The sequence below is a fragment of the Sus scrofa genome, chromosome 1 (assembly GCF_000003025.6).
Source record: "Sus scrofa isolate TJ Tabasco breed Duroc chromosome 1, Sscrofa11.1, whole genome shotgun sequence".
Lineage (NCBI taxonomy): Eukaryota > Metazoa > Chordata > Mammalia > Artiodactyla > Suidae > Sus > Sus scrofa.
The window spans coordinates 255,031,510-255,045,398 of record NC_010443.5 but is presented as its reverse complement, the minus strand read 5'-3'; the positions used below and the strand labels follow the sequence as shown (position 1 = coordinate 255,045,398).

At 47.1% G+C, this 13,889-nt stretch overlaps 1 protein-coding gene across 6 annotated transcripts in view; it reads left to right on the top strand.

Moving 5' to 3' along the window:
* The window catches only part of WHRN (whirlin), an 85,517-nt gene that overhangs the window by 49,883 nt on the left and 21,745 nt on the right, over positions 1-13,889 (top strand). For all 6 annotated transcript variants that reach the window (XM_021068023.1, XM_021068016.1, XM_021068007.1 and 3 more), the window contains one exon: positions 12,826-13,028. In XM_021068023.1, coding sequence (XP_020923682.1) covers positions 12,826-13,028 — 203 coding nt within the window. The remainder of the gene's footprint in view (positions 1-12,825; positions 13,029-13,889) is intronic.

Sequence of the window (13,889 nt, the reverse complement as noted above, 5' to 3'; positions counted from 1 at the left end):
GGTCTTAAAAGTGGAGGAGAGACTCAGAAGAGAGAACCAGAGAGATGGCTGTATGAGAAGGATTTGGCTCCCCAAATACTGGCTTTGAATAGCTATGGGGCCACCAGCTAAGGAATGTAGGTGGCCTCTAGAAACTTGGAAAAGACAAAGCAGTGGAGTGTGTCCTAGAGCCTCCAGAAGGGAACTCAGCCCTGCTGACATTGTGGTCTTAGTCCAGTGAGACCTATGCAGAATCTTCCTTTTTCCTTCCTTCCTTCCTTCCTTCCTTCCTTCCTTCCTTCCTTCCTTCCTTCCCTCCCTCCTCTTTCTCTATCCTTCCCTTCCTTCCTTTCTTTTTTTCTTTTGCCACACCCACAGCACATGGAAGTTCCTGGGCCAGGGATCAAATCCTCACTACAGCAGCAACCCAGGCTGCTGCAGCGACAACACCAGATCCTTAACCTGCTGCACCACCCCATGCTGGATTTCTGACCTCCAGAAATTTATAAGATAATAAATGTATGTCCTTTTAAGTCACTAAGTTTGTGGTTGGTAATTTGGCATAGCAGCCATAGGGAACTAATACAGTACGGCATGTACTGTGTTCCTAGCACCTAGCATAATGCTGGCCTTTAGGTGGTACTTTGTTCTCGTCTAGATGATTCAGTATATTTACTCATTTGCCCAGTCTTGAAAGACACAAAAGGAGTTCCACAATTGCCACGTACATAACACTGGGAAACAAACCTACGGAGTTGCATTTCTGATTTGTTAGCAGTTTATTTTCTCCATAAACTGAGGGTTTAGAGCCAAAGGACTGTGTTCCTTGGGTCACGTCCTTTCTCTCCTTCACCTTAATTCTGTTATTCATTTGAAATGGGTTCCCTTGTATCTGCTGGCATTCGGTAGGGTTTCCCTGCACCTTTATTGATTTAATTTTACTTTTTGAGTAACAAACCATCAAAACTATACCAAAAAGACATACTCGGAGGGTTACTTCTCCCCCACATCCTGTCTACCCACTCCCTCTCCCCATTCCTTGCAGGACAACTAAATAAGCTCATTTCTGGCTTATGTCTGTTTCTTTTTGCAAAAATAAGCAGATATATGTATATGTTTTCTCTCTTTTCTTATACAAAACTGTAAGGTGTATGTGATATATATTGTTTTTCACTCAATTTTTAAGCAGTTAATATCCTGGAAATCACTACGTGTCAGTGCACAGAAATCTTTGTCATTCAGCTGCGTAATATTCCACCGTGTGGCTCTGCCATGCTTTCAGCCAGTCTCCTCTGCCTGCGTATGTAGACTGCCTTCATTATTTTGTAATTACAAACTGTGTTCCAGTGAGTAATTGTGTGCATATGTATTTTCTTATTTTTGGCAGTGTGTCTTCAGGGTAAATTTCTAGAAGTGGGATTTCTGCGTCAAAGGATAAATTCCCAGGTAGTTTGCTCAGGAGTGCAGTTTCACTGCATAAGTGTTGTTCCATCCTGACTCCCACCAGCTGTGTCCAAACTTACCTGACAGGTGCTGTCATGTTTTTAATTGTTTCCAATCTGATAGGTGAAAAATCTTGATACAGCTTTATTTCCACTTTCCTTATTATGAGTGAAGTTGAACATCTTTTAATATGTTTATGGACTATTTTTATGTCTTTTTATAACTTGATGTACTTTTTTTTTTTTTTTTTTTGGTCTTTTTGTGTTTTCTAGAATTGCTCCCTCGGCATGTGGAGGTTCCCAGGCTAGGGGTCGAATCAGAGCCATAGCCACCAGCCTACACCAGAGCCACAGCAACGCAGGATCCGAGCCGCATCTGCGACCTACACCACAGGTCACGGCAACGCTGGATCCTTAACCCACTGAGCAAGGCCAGGGATCCAGCCCGCAACCTCATTGTTCCTAGTCGGATTCGTCAACCACTGCACCACGACGGGAACTCCTGATTTACCTTTTATTACCCTTTTGTTGTCTGAATTTTGGACTTTTACCCCTAAAATTTAAGAATTCTTTTTATATTAGGGCTTACTAGCTCTTTTTATCTATGGTATATATTACAAATGTTTTTTTCCTGGGTTGTCATTTTCTTTCAACTTTGCTTAGAGTTTTTTTTTTTTCAAAGTGCAAGTTTTGTATCATCATTTAGTTTAATTACCAGTTCATTCTTCTGTTGAATCTGAGGTTTCTTTAATTTTTTTATTTTTATTTTTTCTCTTTTTAGGGCCACACCCACGGCATATAGAGGTTCCCAGGCCAGAGGTCGAATTGGAGCTGTAGCCACTGGCCTACAACACAGCCACAGCAACATGGGACCCGAGCCACGTCTGCACCCTACACCACAGCTCACACCAATGCTGGATCCTTAACCTACTGAGTGAGGCCGGGGATTGAACCTTCGTCCTCACAGATACTAGCAGGATTTGTTTCTGCTGAGCCACAATGAGAATTCAGAGATCTCTTTAGAAAACCTTTTTTAGATAAAGTATTTTACCCATTTTTTATTTAAATACTTGTAAATACATTTTTCTTTTAAAATCTCTCATCAGGAGTTCCCGTCGTGTTTCAGTGGTTAATAAATCCGACCGTCTAGGAACCATGAGGTTGCGGATTCTATCCCTGGCCTTGCTCTCTGGGTTAAGGATCCGGTGTTGCTGTGAGCTGTGGTGTAGGTCGAAGATGCGGCTCGGATCTCGAGTTGCTGTGGCTGTGGTATAGGCTAGCAGCTACAGCTCCAATTAGACCCATAGCTTGGGAACTTCCACATGCCACGGGTGCAGCCCTAGAAAAGGCAAAAAGACCAAAAAAAAAAAAAAAAAAAAAAAAAAGGCAAACCAAAATCTCTGATCAGCACACTGGCCCTGAACTCAATGCATGTCTGATTTATTCAATTTTTATCTCTTTCCAAATGGCTACATAGTTTTCCAAGAGCTGTATATTAAAGAGCCGATCTTTGACACAGTGATTTGCAATGCCTCCTTTATTGTACACTGCATTTCTGTGTGTCCTTGGACCTATTTCTACTCTGTTCCCTTGTCTGTCCATCTGCTCATGCGTCAGTTGCCATCCTTTCATTACAGAGGCTTTAGAGCAGGACTTAGTATTCGTTACCTCCTCCTGTGGCAGTTCTGTGTCAGGGGTGTCATGGCTATTCTTTGCATTTTGATTTTTAACTAAAAACAATGAATTCTTAATTATTACTATGTATTAATATTAACATTATTTATTATTGATTTTCAAATCTATTAAATTTCAAATCTATTAAAAATTAATAGATTCCTTTTTAGAGTAATTGTATGTTAATAAAAAAATTGACCGGGAAGTACAGAGTTCCCATATATCCCTTCTCCCCCTACACTCTCCGCACACAGTTTCCCTTATTATTAACATCTTTCATTAGGGTGGCACATTTATTGCAATGACAAGCTAATGTTGATACATTATTACTAAAAGTCATAGTTTACATTAGGGTTCACTCTTGGTGTTGTACATGCTTTGGGTTTTGACAGATATATAATGCCATGTTTACACCATTACAGTATCATGCAGAATAGTTTCTTTGTCTTTTTTTTTTTTTTTTTTTAGGGCCATACCCTGGGCATATGGAGGTTCCCAGGTTAGGAGTCTAGTCAGAGCTACAGCTGCCGGCCACAGCCACAGCCACAGCAACGCCAGATCCAAACCATGTCTGTGACCTACACCACAGCTCATGGCAACGCTGGATCCTTAACTCACTGAGCGAAGCCAGGGATTGAACCCGCAACCTCATGGTTCCCAGTCGGATTCGTTTCTGCTGCGCCATGAGTAGTTTAACCCCCCTAGAAATCCTCCGTGTTCTGCTTTTTCATCCCTCTCCCCCCCACCGCCCCTGCCCCCCAGCAGCCACTGATCTTTTTACTGTCGTCATACTTTTGCCTTTTCCAGAAAGTCATGTGGTTGGAATCTGCAGGATGTAACCTATTCAGATTGGCTTCTTCCACTTGGCAATACTCAGGATTCCTCCACGTGCAGTTTTATTTTTTAATGTGCCCTTTTATACCAGCTTATCTGACAAAAGCTTGTTGATGTTTTTATGGGGATAATGTTAAATTTTCAAATGAGAGAGAATTGACATCTTAATGATGCTGAATCCTTTCCAACCACAGGGCATCTCTCTCTCTCTCTCTTTCTCTCTCTGTCTCTTTGTTGAGCCCATTTTGAGTGTTTTCAGTTTTCATCACATATGTGTTGCACATTTCCTGTTAAGTTTATTCCTAGGTGTTCTCTTTCTTTTGTCGCCATTATAAATGGGCTTTCCTTTCTGATTGGCCACTCCGTGTATATGAAGCCTGTGGCCTTGAACTTGAGAATTCTGATTTTTACAAGTCTGTGGAGCAGGGCAAAGAAGGTGGGAGGGCTAGTTCCAGGCCAGCTTTACTTACTGGGACGCCTTGAACCCAAGGCATTTCTACTATACCCTCAGCCTAGTTTTCGCTCTTCCAAAATGAAGGGCTGGATAAATGTGTGCCATTTCCCAGAGTGTAATTCCAGCCAAGGCAAAATTGTGGGTTGTGTTTTTACCTCTTCGCCTTCCTTGAGATGGAAAAAATTGGATACTCTTTCCCTGCTGTGGTGTGTGGAGCTGGACTGCAAGTACCCAGCCTCCCTACATGCCCTGGCCTTGTCAAACCAGACCTTTACATAAATGGAAAATGTCTCCTGCCTGCCCACAGAAACCAGAAGGGGTAAGGGGACTGGCTTGCTTGTTTGTGTATTTGCTCATCCATTCATTTAACTGTTTCTTCACAGTTCACTGATTCTGATAGGTGCTGGTCAGGTGCCTCTGTTGTGCCATGCAAGGTGGACGCAGCCCTCTGCCCCTGAGCTCAGTGCTTATAGCCCAGCATGATCTCAAACCATGACAAGGGCTGTGGGGCTGTTCTTGGGGAACAGTCTTTTGGACAGTGCCGGTTTAGAGTGCCTTTGAGTCATCTGAGTTGACATATAGAGTAAGCAAATACAAGTCTGGGGCTCAGAATAGCTGTTGGGCTGGGTTCAAATCCTGCTCTGCTATTCGATTGCTGGGTGTCCATGGGTAAGTCACTTCACCTCTCTGAGCCTCACTACCCTCATCTATAAAACAGGTTATACCATTCCATGCCTCAGGTGGTGCTATTAAGCATAGAGCCCCATTGTACAAGGTAGCTGGCCTAAGCAAGGTGCTTAGAGTTTCAGGGCTGGGGGTTGGTGGGGAGTGGCCTGCTTGGTTCAGTAGCTGTTATTCCTTCTGGCTTTGATCTTTGTGATGCTCTGATGTGTTTGCTTGGAAGCGAGACTCCTCCATAAAAGAACTCAGGAGTGGCTTTGACCCAGAGTATGACCTTGGGCATGTCCTTTCTCCTCTCTGGGCCTCAGTTTTCCCATTGATGACCTGGGGCTTAGAACAGGCCTTCTTTACCTTACTGGGGACGCCCTTGAAACCCATGGCATTTCTACTATACCAGGTCTGCCCCCCATCATGCCTAGTCGGTGATTCTGCCCCATCTGTAGTGATTCTGACTGGTTCTTCCTTGTGGGAGCACTAAACCAGAGGGGTGGCATGATGGCTCCCCCAGACCCAGCCCTACCCCCAGCTTGCTTGCTCCAGGAACCTTTTTTTTTTTTTTTTGACCACACCCCCACAGCATGCAAAAGTTCCAGGGCCAAGGATTGAACTTATGCCACTTCTGTGACTCAGTGACAATGCTGAATGTTTAACCCACTGCATTCCCAGGGAACTCCTCTGGGAGCCTTCTTAGCATTTACTTTGGTATTTTGTTTTTTTTTTAAAATACAGACAAGTTTCACTGACTTCTGACCTATTGGGAAAAACTGTTTCAATACAAATGCATTGTTCACTTGTACCAAAAAAAAAAAAAAAGCAACAAAACAAAAATACCACAAGCCCATTAAAATTTCATACCTGACATGGAAGACTATTAAAAATTCATAATTGCAATAAAACTCTTTAATAGAGTTTGAATTTTCATGGGGTAAAGCTACAATCAGCAGAGTCCTCATTCGAAGTCACAAAATCCATTTCAGTCAAGTCTCAGGAAGGTGGTGAAGACGGGTCTGAAGTTGGCGTCTTTCGGGGGTCCTTGAACAAGGATGGATTCTTGCCTCCTGCCTTGGCACAGGGATCTAGGTGTTAGCAGGTTTCTCCCCCAACGCCCCCTAGTGAGGGAGCTCAGTGCTGCTGCCCTCTGGCCACGGGTTCTTTGGACTCATCTGTTCCCTTCGCTAGGCATGAATGGTGCACCTACTGTGTGCATAGCAGGGTGCTCGGGCTGAGCAGTCACATCAGAGGTAGAAGGATGTGCTGGGTTTTCCTCAAGGAGGACCTGATACTGGTTTGAGCAGGACCTTGGCAGGCTGGAAGAACAAAGGCCAAATCCCAGCTCTTGTCACTTCGCTTTCAGCCTCCTCATCTGCAAGACGGGATAAGAGTAGGTGCTTCGTGCACGTGGTCAACATGTGTGAGTCTGTTGAGGGCAGGGCCCAGGGAGGAGGCAGGTGGAAAGGCTGGGAGTATGGCTTTGACAGACTCAGAGGAGGCAGAATCGCAAGATTTAACTGGTGAGGGACCAAGGGGTCACTTTAAGGGTAAATGTGCTTTTCCAAAAATGCAGCTAACCTTTACTGATCACTTACTATATGCTGGATACTGGTTTACTTTCTTTTTATATGTCCATTCAATAACTATTCATTGAGCACCTACCATGCTGTTTTAGGTGCCAGCAAGACAGTGGAGAGTGTTTTAACTCATTTAATCTTAAGACCTAGGAGCTAGGCTCTGCTACTTTCCCCATTTTCCGGAGAAGGAAACTGAGGCACAGAGAGGGTAGGGAAATTACCGAAGGTCACACAGAGAGGAGGTGGCAGAGCCTGGAATTAGAGCCCAGAGGGAGGCCCCTGGGTCTGTGCTCATACCACACACCAGATATGGGCACTGGCCATTTAGTCCATGCAGCACTCTAGCGGATGGTGGGCTCATTCCTGTTCTGGGGGAAGAAAGGCTTAGAGCAGTAACATTATTCTCCCCAGGTCTCCTGGGGAATAAGAGGGAACCATTACCAAGGCTGGCTCATGCCCAAGCCTGCAGAGCTATTTCGCTGCTCCAAGGCCCTCAGACCCAGGGGAAGTAAATTCCTGCTTCCTGATGGTTGGTTGGCCAAGTTCAGGGGGAATCAGTGTCCTGTCCTTGTTGAAGTCCCTTCCTGCTCTCCTTGGAGCATCCCGAACCCAAGCCTGTCACCGATGGGCTCTGAATGATGGAGGAGTCTTTCCTCTGCCTTAAAATGAAGGGCATCCTGCCGTCCACCCTCCACTCCTCCGTCGCTGGTGATGAATAGGACGCCCGTGGTGACAAATAAAATAAAGCCTCCTTTATTTGTTTATCCTTCCACGTCCTCCCCATCGGCGCCTGTCTGCAAGCTGAGCAATATTAGACACTCGATCATATGCGGCGTCTGTCTCTCCCTTCTCTAGGGGGTCAGGTCCTGACAGCTCTGGGCGGGTGGGTGTTTTCTAGGTTAATCAGCCTCAAGGTTAGGCTTTGCTGTGGGCTTACTCTGCAGCCCCAGACATGTCCCCATGCTGCCTGGGCCTCCGTCTCCCCATCTGTAGGGGACCTTGGAGAGGTGATTCGGAGATGCTCCCTGCGTCTTTGCCTCTTTACTTTTGTCTTGCTTACCCCGATGTCGTCTAACTTGGAGCTAGCTTCCTTGGGAAGGAGAGAGTAACATTTCAACGAATAAACACGTAGAGCTCTTAGTTGGGAATTTGTTTTCCGGGGATGAGGGGGGTGGGGTGGCATCGAGGGACGAGCCAAAGACCTTTAAATGTGCCACCTCCAACTTGACATCCCACAAAGGAGAAGGGGAAGTGGGTGGAAGTGAACCCTGGAGAGGAGGGAGGGGTCTTGCCACCCTTCACCATTTAGTAAATGCCTCCTGTGTGCCAGGCGCCATACAGGATAAAGGTGGCGCAGGGTCGGGGGATAGCCTGGGAGAAACTGGGCTCAAATGCCAGCTCACTGTTCACGCGTGACCATGACCTTGAGCAAGTGGACATATAAACCTGTCCCTGCTATTTGGAAGTGAAGCGAATGAAAAACCCTCAAAAGCCTCTCAGTGAGAGGCTCTGTGCCGACTGGTCCCACTTGCTTCTCAGTGACCTGGGAACTGCAGGCGGTCCCATGCACGTTTTGCAGACAAGGATGTTGACTTGGAATGTACCTGAGCTGTGCAGGGCTGCTCAGCCACTCTGTCACAGTTGTCCAGCTTCAGAACAACGGACATCTTTTCGCTGCACCATAGGGACCTGACTCCACAGCCTGGGGCTGCTATGACGAGCAGGGGGACGCTGGGTTTATTTGCAAGTGGCTTGTGACCTCTAAATGATAGTGAGCTTGCAGATGCCGCTTCTGACAGGGCTCCTGGATCTCAGGAAACTTTCCAACAAGTAGAGGGAATGAGAGAGGCAGACCCAGAAATGGGAGTCCCTCAGCCACCTCCGATGCTGCAGAGGGCTGTGCGGAGACCCCAAAGCCAGCCTTGTCTACAGCTTTGGTGGGGAAAATGGACTCATGTACCCCCATTAAGCTGCAGTTTCCAGAGTTTGATTCGTACTTCACTCCTGCTTGCCAGGTGGATCACACATGAACCCCACGCTGACAGCCACCAACCTGGTAGGGAGTTATTCAGCAGACACGAGGGCGAAGTGCGATTAGCAAAGCAAACCTCTGATTTCGTGGATGCTTACGAGGAGGCTGCAGCAAGTGACGTGCTGGTGATTCACAGGACTTCAGAAATTACAGGTGCCCAGCGCAGGGCGAGGGAGAGGAACTGAAGTTTGGAAACCACAGCACTAAATCAGCACCCCCTTTTTCCAAGAACCAGTCCCCAGAGGCTACTGACACCCATGTCCCAGGGTTGCCAGATTAAGCTAATAAAAAATACAGGTCACCTGTTTAAATTTGAGTTCCAGTGGAACAGTGAATACTCTGCGGTGTACGTACGTCCCATGCAATGTTTGAGCATTCCCCTTTCCCCAGTCTCGCCGTGGGAGGCCAGGTAGGGCTCGTGGGGTTAAGTTGCTTCCCTCCAGCCTAGACCTATAGGGAACAGCTTGCTCACAAGAGGATGCCCTTGCCAAGCTGGTCTCTCGGACGCTACCTCCTTTAATTAAACTGCTGGGATGAAATAAAGGTGTGGGAAAGATTAAAATTGATTCTCTTAGCTTAACAAAAGCCAAAGCTACTGAAAGAGATACTTTCAAAAACAGAGCACTTAGCGGATGAAAAGTACAGCCTGGCTCCAGCTCAGAGCTGTTCGGGGGCCGCTGGGGAGGGCAGCGGAGAGGGAGAGGGCTCGTGTTGGGCAGAAGAGAGGTGGAGAGGAGAGGTGGAGCTGCTACTCAGGGAGCCTGGTTAGTGATGTGGGCGCCTGTGGGCCGGTCCTTGCTCTGCAAGCCCCACTCCGCTCTCAATAAGGTCCCAGTGGCAGGCTGTGGAAGCTCTCCTTCCACCCAGCTCTGCTTCTCAGCATCAGGGCACACCAGCTGGGAGAGCGGCACAGCGGGAAGTGGTGAAACCCACGCTGCCGTGCATAAGCACTTATTGAGCGCTTGCTGTGCAAGATGCCCCGAATCAGGTATTGGGTCTCACCTCAAGTTCTTTACAAGGAGACCAGCAGGGGCTGCCTGAGTTCTCAGGGACTCCAGTTTCTCAACCAGGGAACTCAAAGATGCAGAAAGAGAGAAAATTGTAGCTATTGCTGGTGGCATTGGGAGACAGATAGATGCTGATGATCCCAGAAATTTGGAGGACAACCCTGGGCTAGGATCTCTTTTGTATACCCGAGAAAACTAAAGGACAAAAGCTGACTAGGAGGTTCTCTTGAGCTCATGTGGCATGAAAGTAGCAGAGCCAGAATTTGGACCTGAGTCTGATGATGATCTTTGAGCCCCTTCACAATAGCATTAGGCTGCCTCCTGGATTGTAGGGGTTGTTGAGGTTTTTAAGCTGGGAAGGATATCATAAGAGCAAAAAGTCCAGGAAACGTTAATCTAGTGCTAGGTCTGAGGTCAGTTTAAAGGGTGCAAGCTCAGGAACCCAGGTGTGAGTAGGTGGGGACCCAGGTTAGTATGGGGGCTGACGGGGGTGAGACCTGGTGAAGGATCTCCTTGGGGGGATAAAGGCAGAGTTGAGATGGGAGTGGGTTTTCAGAGCTGGATGCTCCAGGCAGGGGTAGGGAGGAATGGCAGGATGGTGGCGGGTGCTGGATTTGAAGCGTGACTGCAGCCCAATAGTAGGAGGCACTGGACCTTGGGGCCTGACCTGACTTTACACCCTAGCTGTCTGCTTCACTCGCTCTGTGACCACAAACTTGCAACCTCTTGGAGCCTCTGTCTTCTCTCTGTAAGATTCAGAGCATTGCTACCCTACTTGGCAGGATGTTGAGGATATGAAATAAGGAAAACCCTGTAAAGGGATAAACAAGGTACTTGGCATACAGTCAGCATCTGATAAAAAAAAAAAAAAATTGGGGACTTCAAGCTGGTGTCATGCATTGGTTCCCACTGAGCTGCAGCAGAGGGTCCTGGAGCTACGAATGGGGGGAGGGGAATGACTTCTCATTCATTTGAATTTTTATTGCATTCCCACTGTGTGCTGGACCCTGGGGACATGGTGTGGAGAGGCTGATGGGAAAACCCAATTGTAGCACAAGACAGAGCCCGCTGAGCAGCATGAGAGCCAGAGGTGATCTGTCTTGCTTGGTGTGGTGTCCCAGCACAGAGCCTGACACATAGTGGGTGTGCATAAAAGTCCTTGAATGGGGTCGTGGAGGCGAAGATGCTGTGGGCCTTCTCTGAGCACATCAGCGCTGGTGCTGAGGGGAGATGGAGAATCTGAATTTATAAGCACTTTCGTTTCTGGAAACTCCCCGGCTGCTGGTGAGGGGTTAAAGACAAGACAGGAAACTGGGGACCAGGGTTTCAGTTCTCAGCCTTATCACCACATCTTCTGTTCTCCTCTTTTTCTTCCAAATTCCCCTTTGGCTCATCTTTTCCAAATTCTGCTTTGAAAAATGCTGCAAAACGCCCCTGGGGTGGGGGGTGACCCTGAGCCATCAGCAGGCTGAGATTCAGGGGAGGAGGAAGAGCAGCCCGGAATAGGTGGCATTATGGGGCTGCCCTTCAAAGCCACGGTGGGTGTGACCCTGCCCAGCCCCTTCCAGTCGCCCCCGTGTGAATGGAGGAAAAGCAGTGAACCCTCTGAGTTTATTTATTTTTTATTTTTATCTTTTAAAATTTATTTTTTATTGTTATTTCCCCCAACAGGCTTTTTTTTCCCCACTGTATGGCATGGGGACCCAGTTACATATACACGTGTACATAATTTTTTCTCCCATTATCGTGCTGCGTTGTAAGTATCTAGACATAGTTCTCAGTGCTATACAGCAGGATCTCATTGTTACTCCATTCCAAAAGCAATAGTTTGCATCCGTTACCCCAAGGTCCCAATCCCTCCTACTCCCTCTCCCTCCCCCCGGGAAACCACAGGTCTATTCTCCAAGTCCATGATTTTCTTTTCTGTGGAAAGGTTCATTTGTGCTGTATATTAGATACCAGATATGAGTGATATCATATGGTATTTGTCTTTCTCTTTCTGACTTACTTCACTCAGGATGAGAGTCTCTAGTTCCATCCATGTTGCTGCAAATGGTATTATGTCACTCTTTTTTATGGCTGAGTAGTATTCCATTGTGTGTATATACCACATCTTCCTAATCCAATCGTCTGTTAAAGGACATGTGGGTTGTGTCCATGTCTTGGCTATTGTGAATAGAGCTGCAATGTGCAAATCAAAACTACCAAGAGATACCACCTCACACCAGTCAAAATGGCCATCACTAATAGGTCCACAAATAATAAGTGCTGGAGGGAGTGTGGAGAAAAGGGAACCTTCCTGCACTGTTGGTGGAAATGGAAGCTGGTACAACCACTATGGAGAACAGTATGGAGGTACCTTAGAAATCTATACATAGAACTACCACATGACCCAGCCATTCCACTCTTGGGCATATATCTGGACAAAACTTTCCTTAAAAAAGACACATGCACCCACACGAACCCTCTGAGTTTAAACGAGCTGCATGTCCTTCCAGCGCACCCAGCTCGCACTGCAGCAGCTTCCCCGCCAGCCTCTTCTATTTTGTCACATATTTATGTTTAGTGGAAGATTAGGTTTTTTCTGCTCTATTTTTTTAATCCCTTCATTAAAAAATATGTTCTTACATTACAAGATAAAACTGCCTTCTTGTAAGAATCCAAGCAATATATTATTCCTTTAATGGGGGGCTAGTTTTCTCATTTACTACTTTTTTCTTGAGTAAATTAAAATGATGTTTACACTTTAAGGTAATATAAGAATGCATGCTTGAGGTAAAGATTTTAACAGTGTGGAAGTATAAAGGGAAAATAATGGAAATGTGCCTCTTGCTTCATCCTACCCCCGATTCCATGGACCTCCAGGCCACTGAGATGGCTTTTGTTTTGTAGATAAGGGGACCCTTTGGAATCATAGACCCACCTCTCAAAGCCATTGCTAAGTCCAGTGACAAGAGCTGAGAATCAGGATTGGATGTTGATTCTGCCATTGATTTGCTGTGTGACCCTCAGGCATTCACATAACCTCTCTGAACCTCGGTGACCTTGACAGGCCAGCCAGGAGGAGACCTGGGGTCAGGGATCGGAAGCCCCTGGCATAAGTTAGTGTCTTACACACAGCCCAGGAGACCGTGTTGTCTCGTGATGTTGGCAGGTTGGGGACCAGATTCTGGAGGTGAATGGACGGAGCTTTCTCAACATCCTGCATGACGAGGCGGTCAGACTGCTCAAGTCATCTCAGCATCTCATCCTGACAGTAAAGGACGTCGGCAAGCTGCCCCACGCGCGCACCACTGTGGACGAGACCAAGTGGATTGCCAGTTCCCGGATCGGGGACACCGCCTCGAACTCATCAGGGTCTGGCCACACTGCACGCTCTCTCTGAACCCTGGGACCCTGGGGGCCATTTCTGAAAGCCAGTAGTGGTCCATCCCCTCTCTCCACCATGCCCCACGCCCTGATCTGTGAAGATCACACCAGTTCTCAGAGCCTGTGGTGCCAGTCCCAGGGTCCCTTCCATTTGTGGGGCGTGACCTTGGGCACATCCCTTCTCTCCTGGCCTCCGGCTCCCTTGGAAAGCTGAACCAATCCAGCTCTCTTGTTTTTTATATGTCCTCTGACACATCGTATAGCTTCCTTTTTGCCCTTAGATGCTTTGTTGAAAAGTGGGAATCATAACTCTGATCCCCTCCAGGATCTGTGGACGAGTGTCCCATGAGTTAGTCACTTGAGTCACAGAAGGAGACGTGGTTGCCGGATGGCTGCGTGTTGCTAATAACGCGGTGTCACCTTTGCATTTCTGTGAGAAGTCTCAGACTGCCAGGCGGTCCCTTGTCTCTCGCCTTTTCTCCCTTTTGTCCTTCCTTCCTCTCTTCCTTTTGCCTGCACAGTATTATAATTTTTAAAAGTTAGTTGCCAACATTTAGAAGGACATTGGTTTCTCATAAGAAACTGGATTTCTGGCTGCTTTTTAAAAATGAGGGAATCTGGCAGCTTGAGCCCACATTTTTTACACGAAAACAGACTGAAGCCGAGCCGCACCTTCAGGTTGCATCCCAGCCTCTCCAGTTCCCCCCGACTCCCTCCCAAGCGTTGTCTGACCCTGAGGCCACATGTCACATGCCATTTGTCTCTCCTCTCCTTGTTACCCACCTGGCCCTGTCAGTTGGGAATAACTCAAGCGTCCTGCTTGCGAGGTTTTAGAAGAGCCCTCTACCG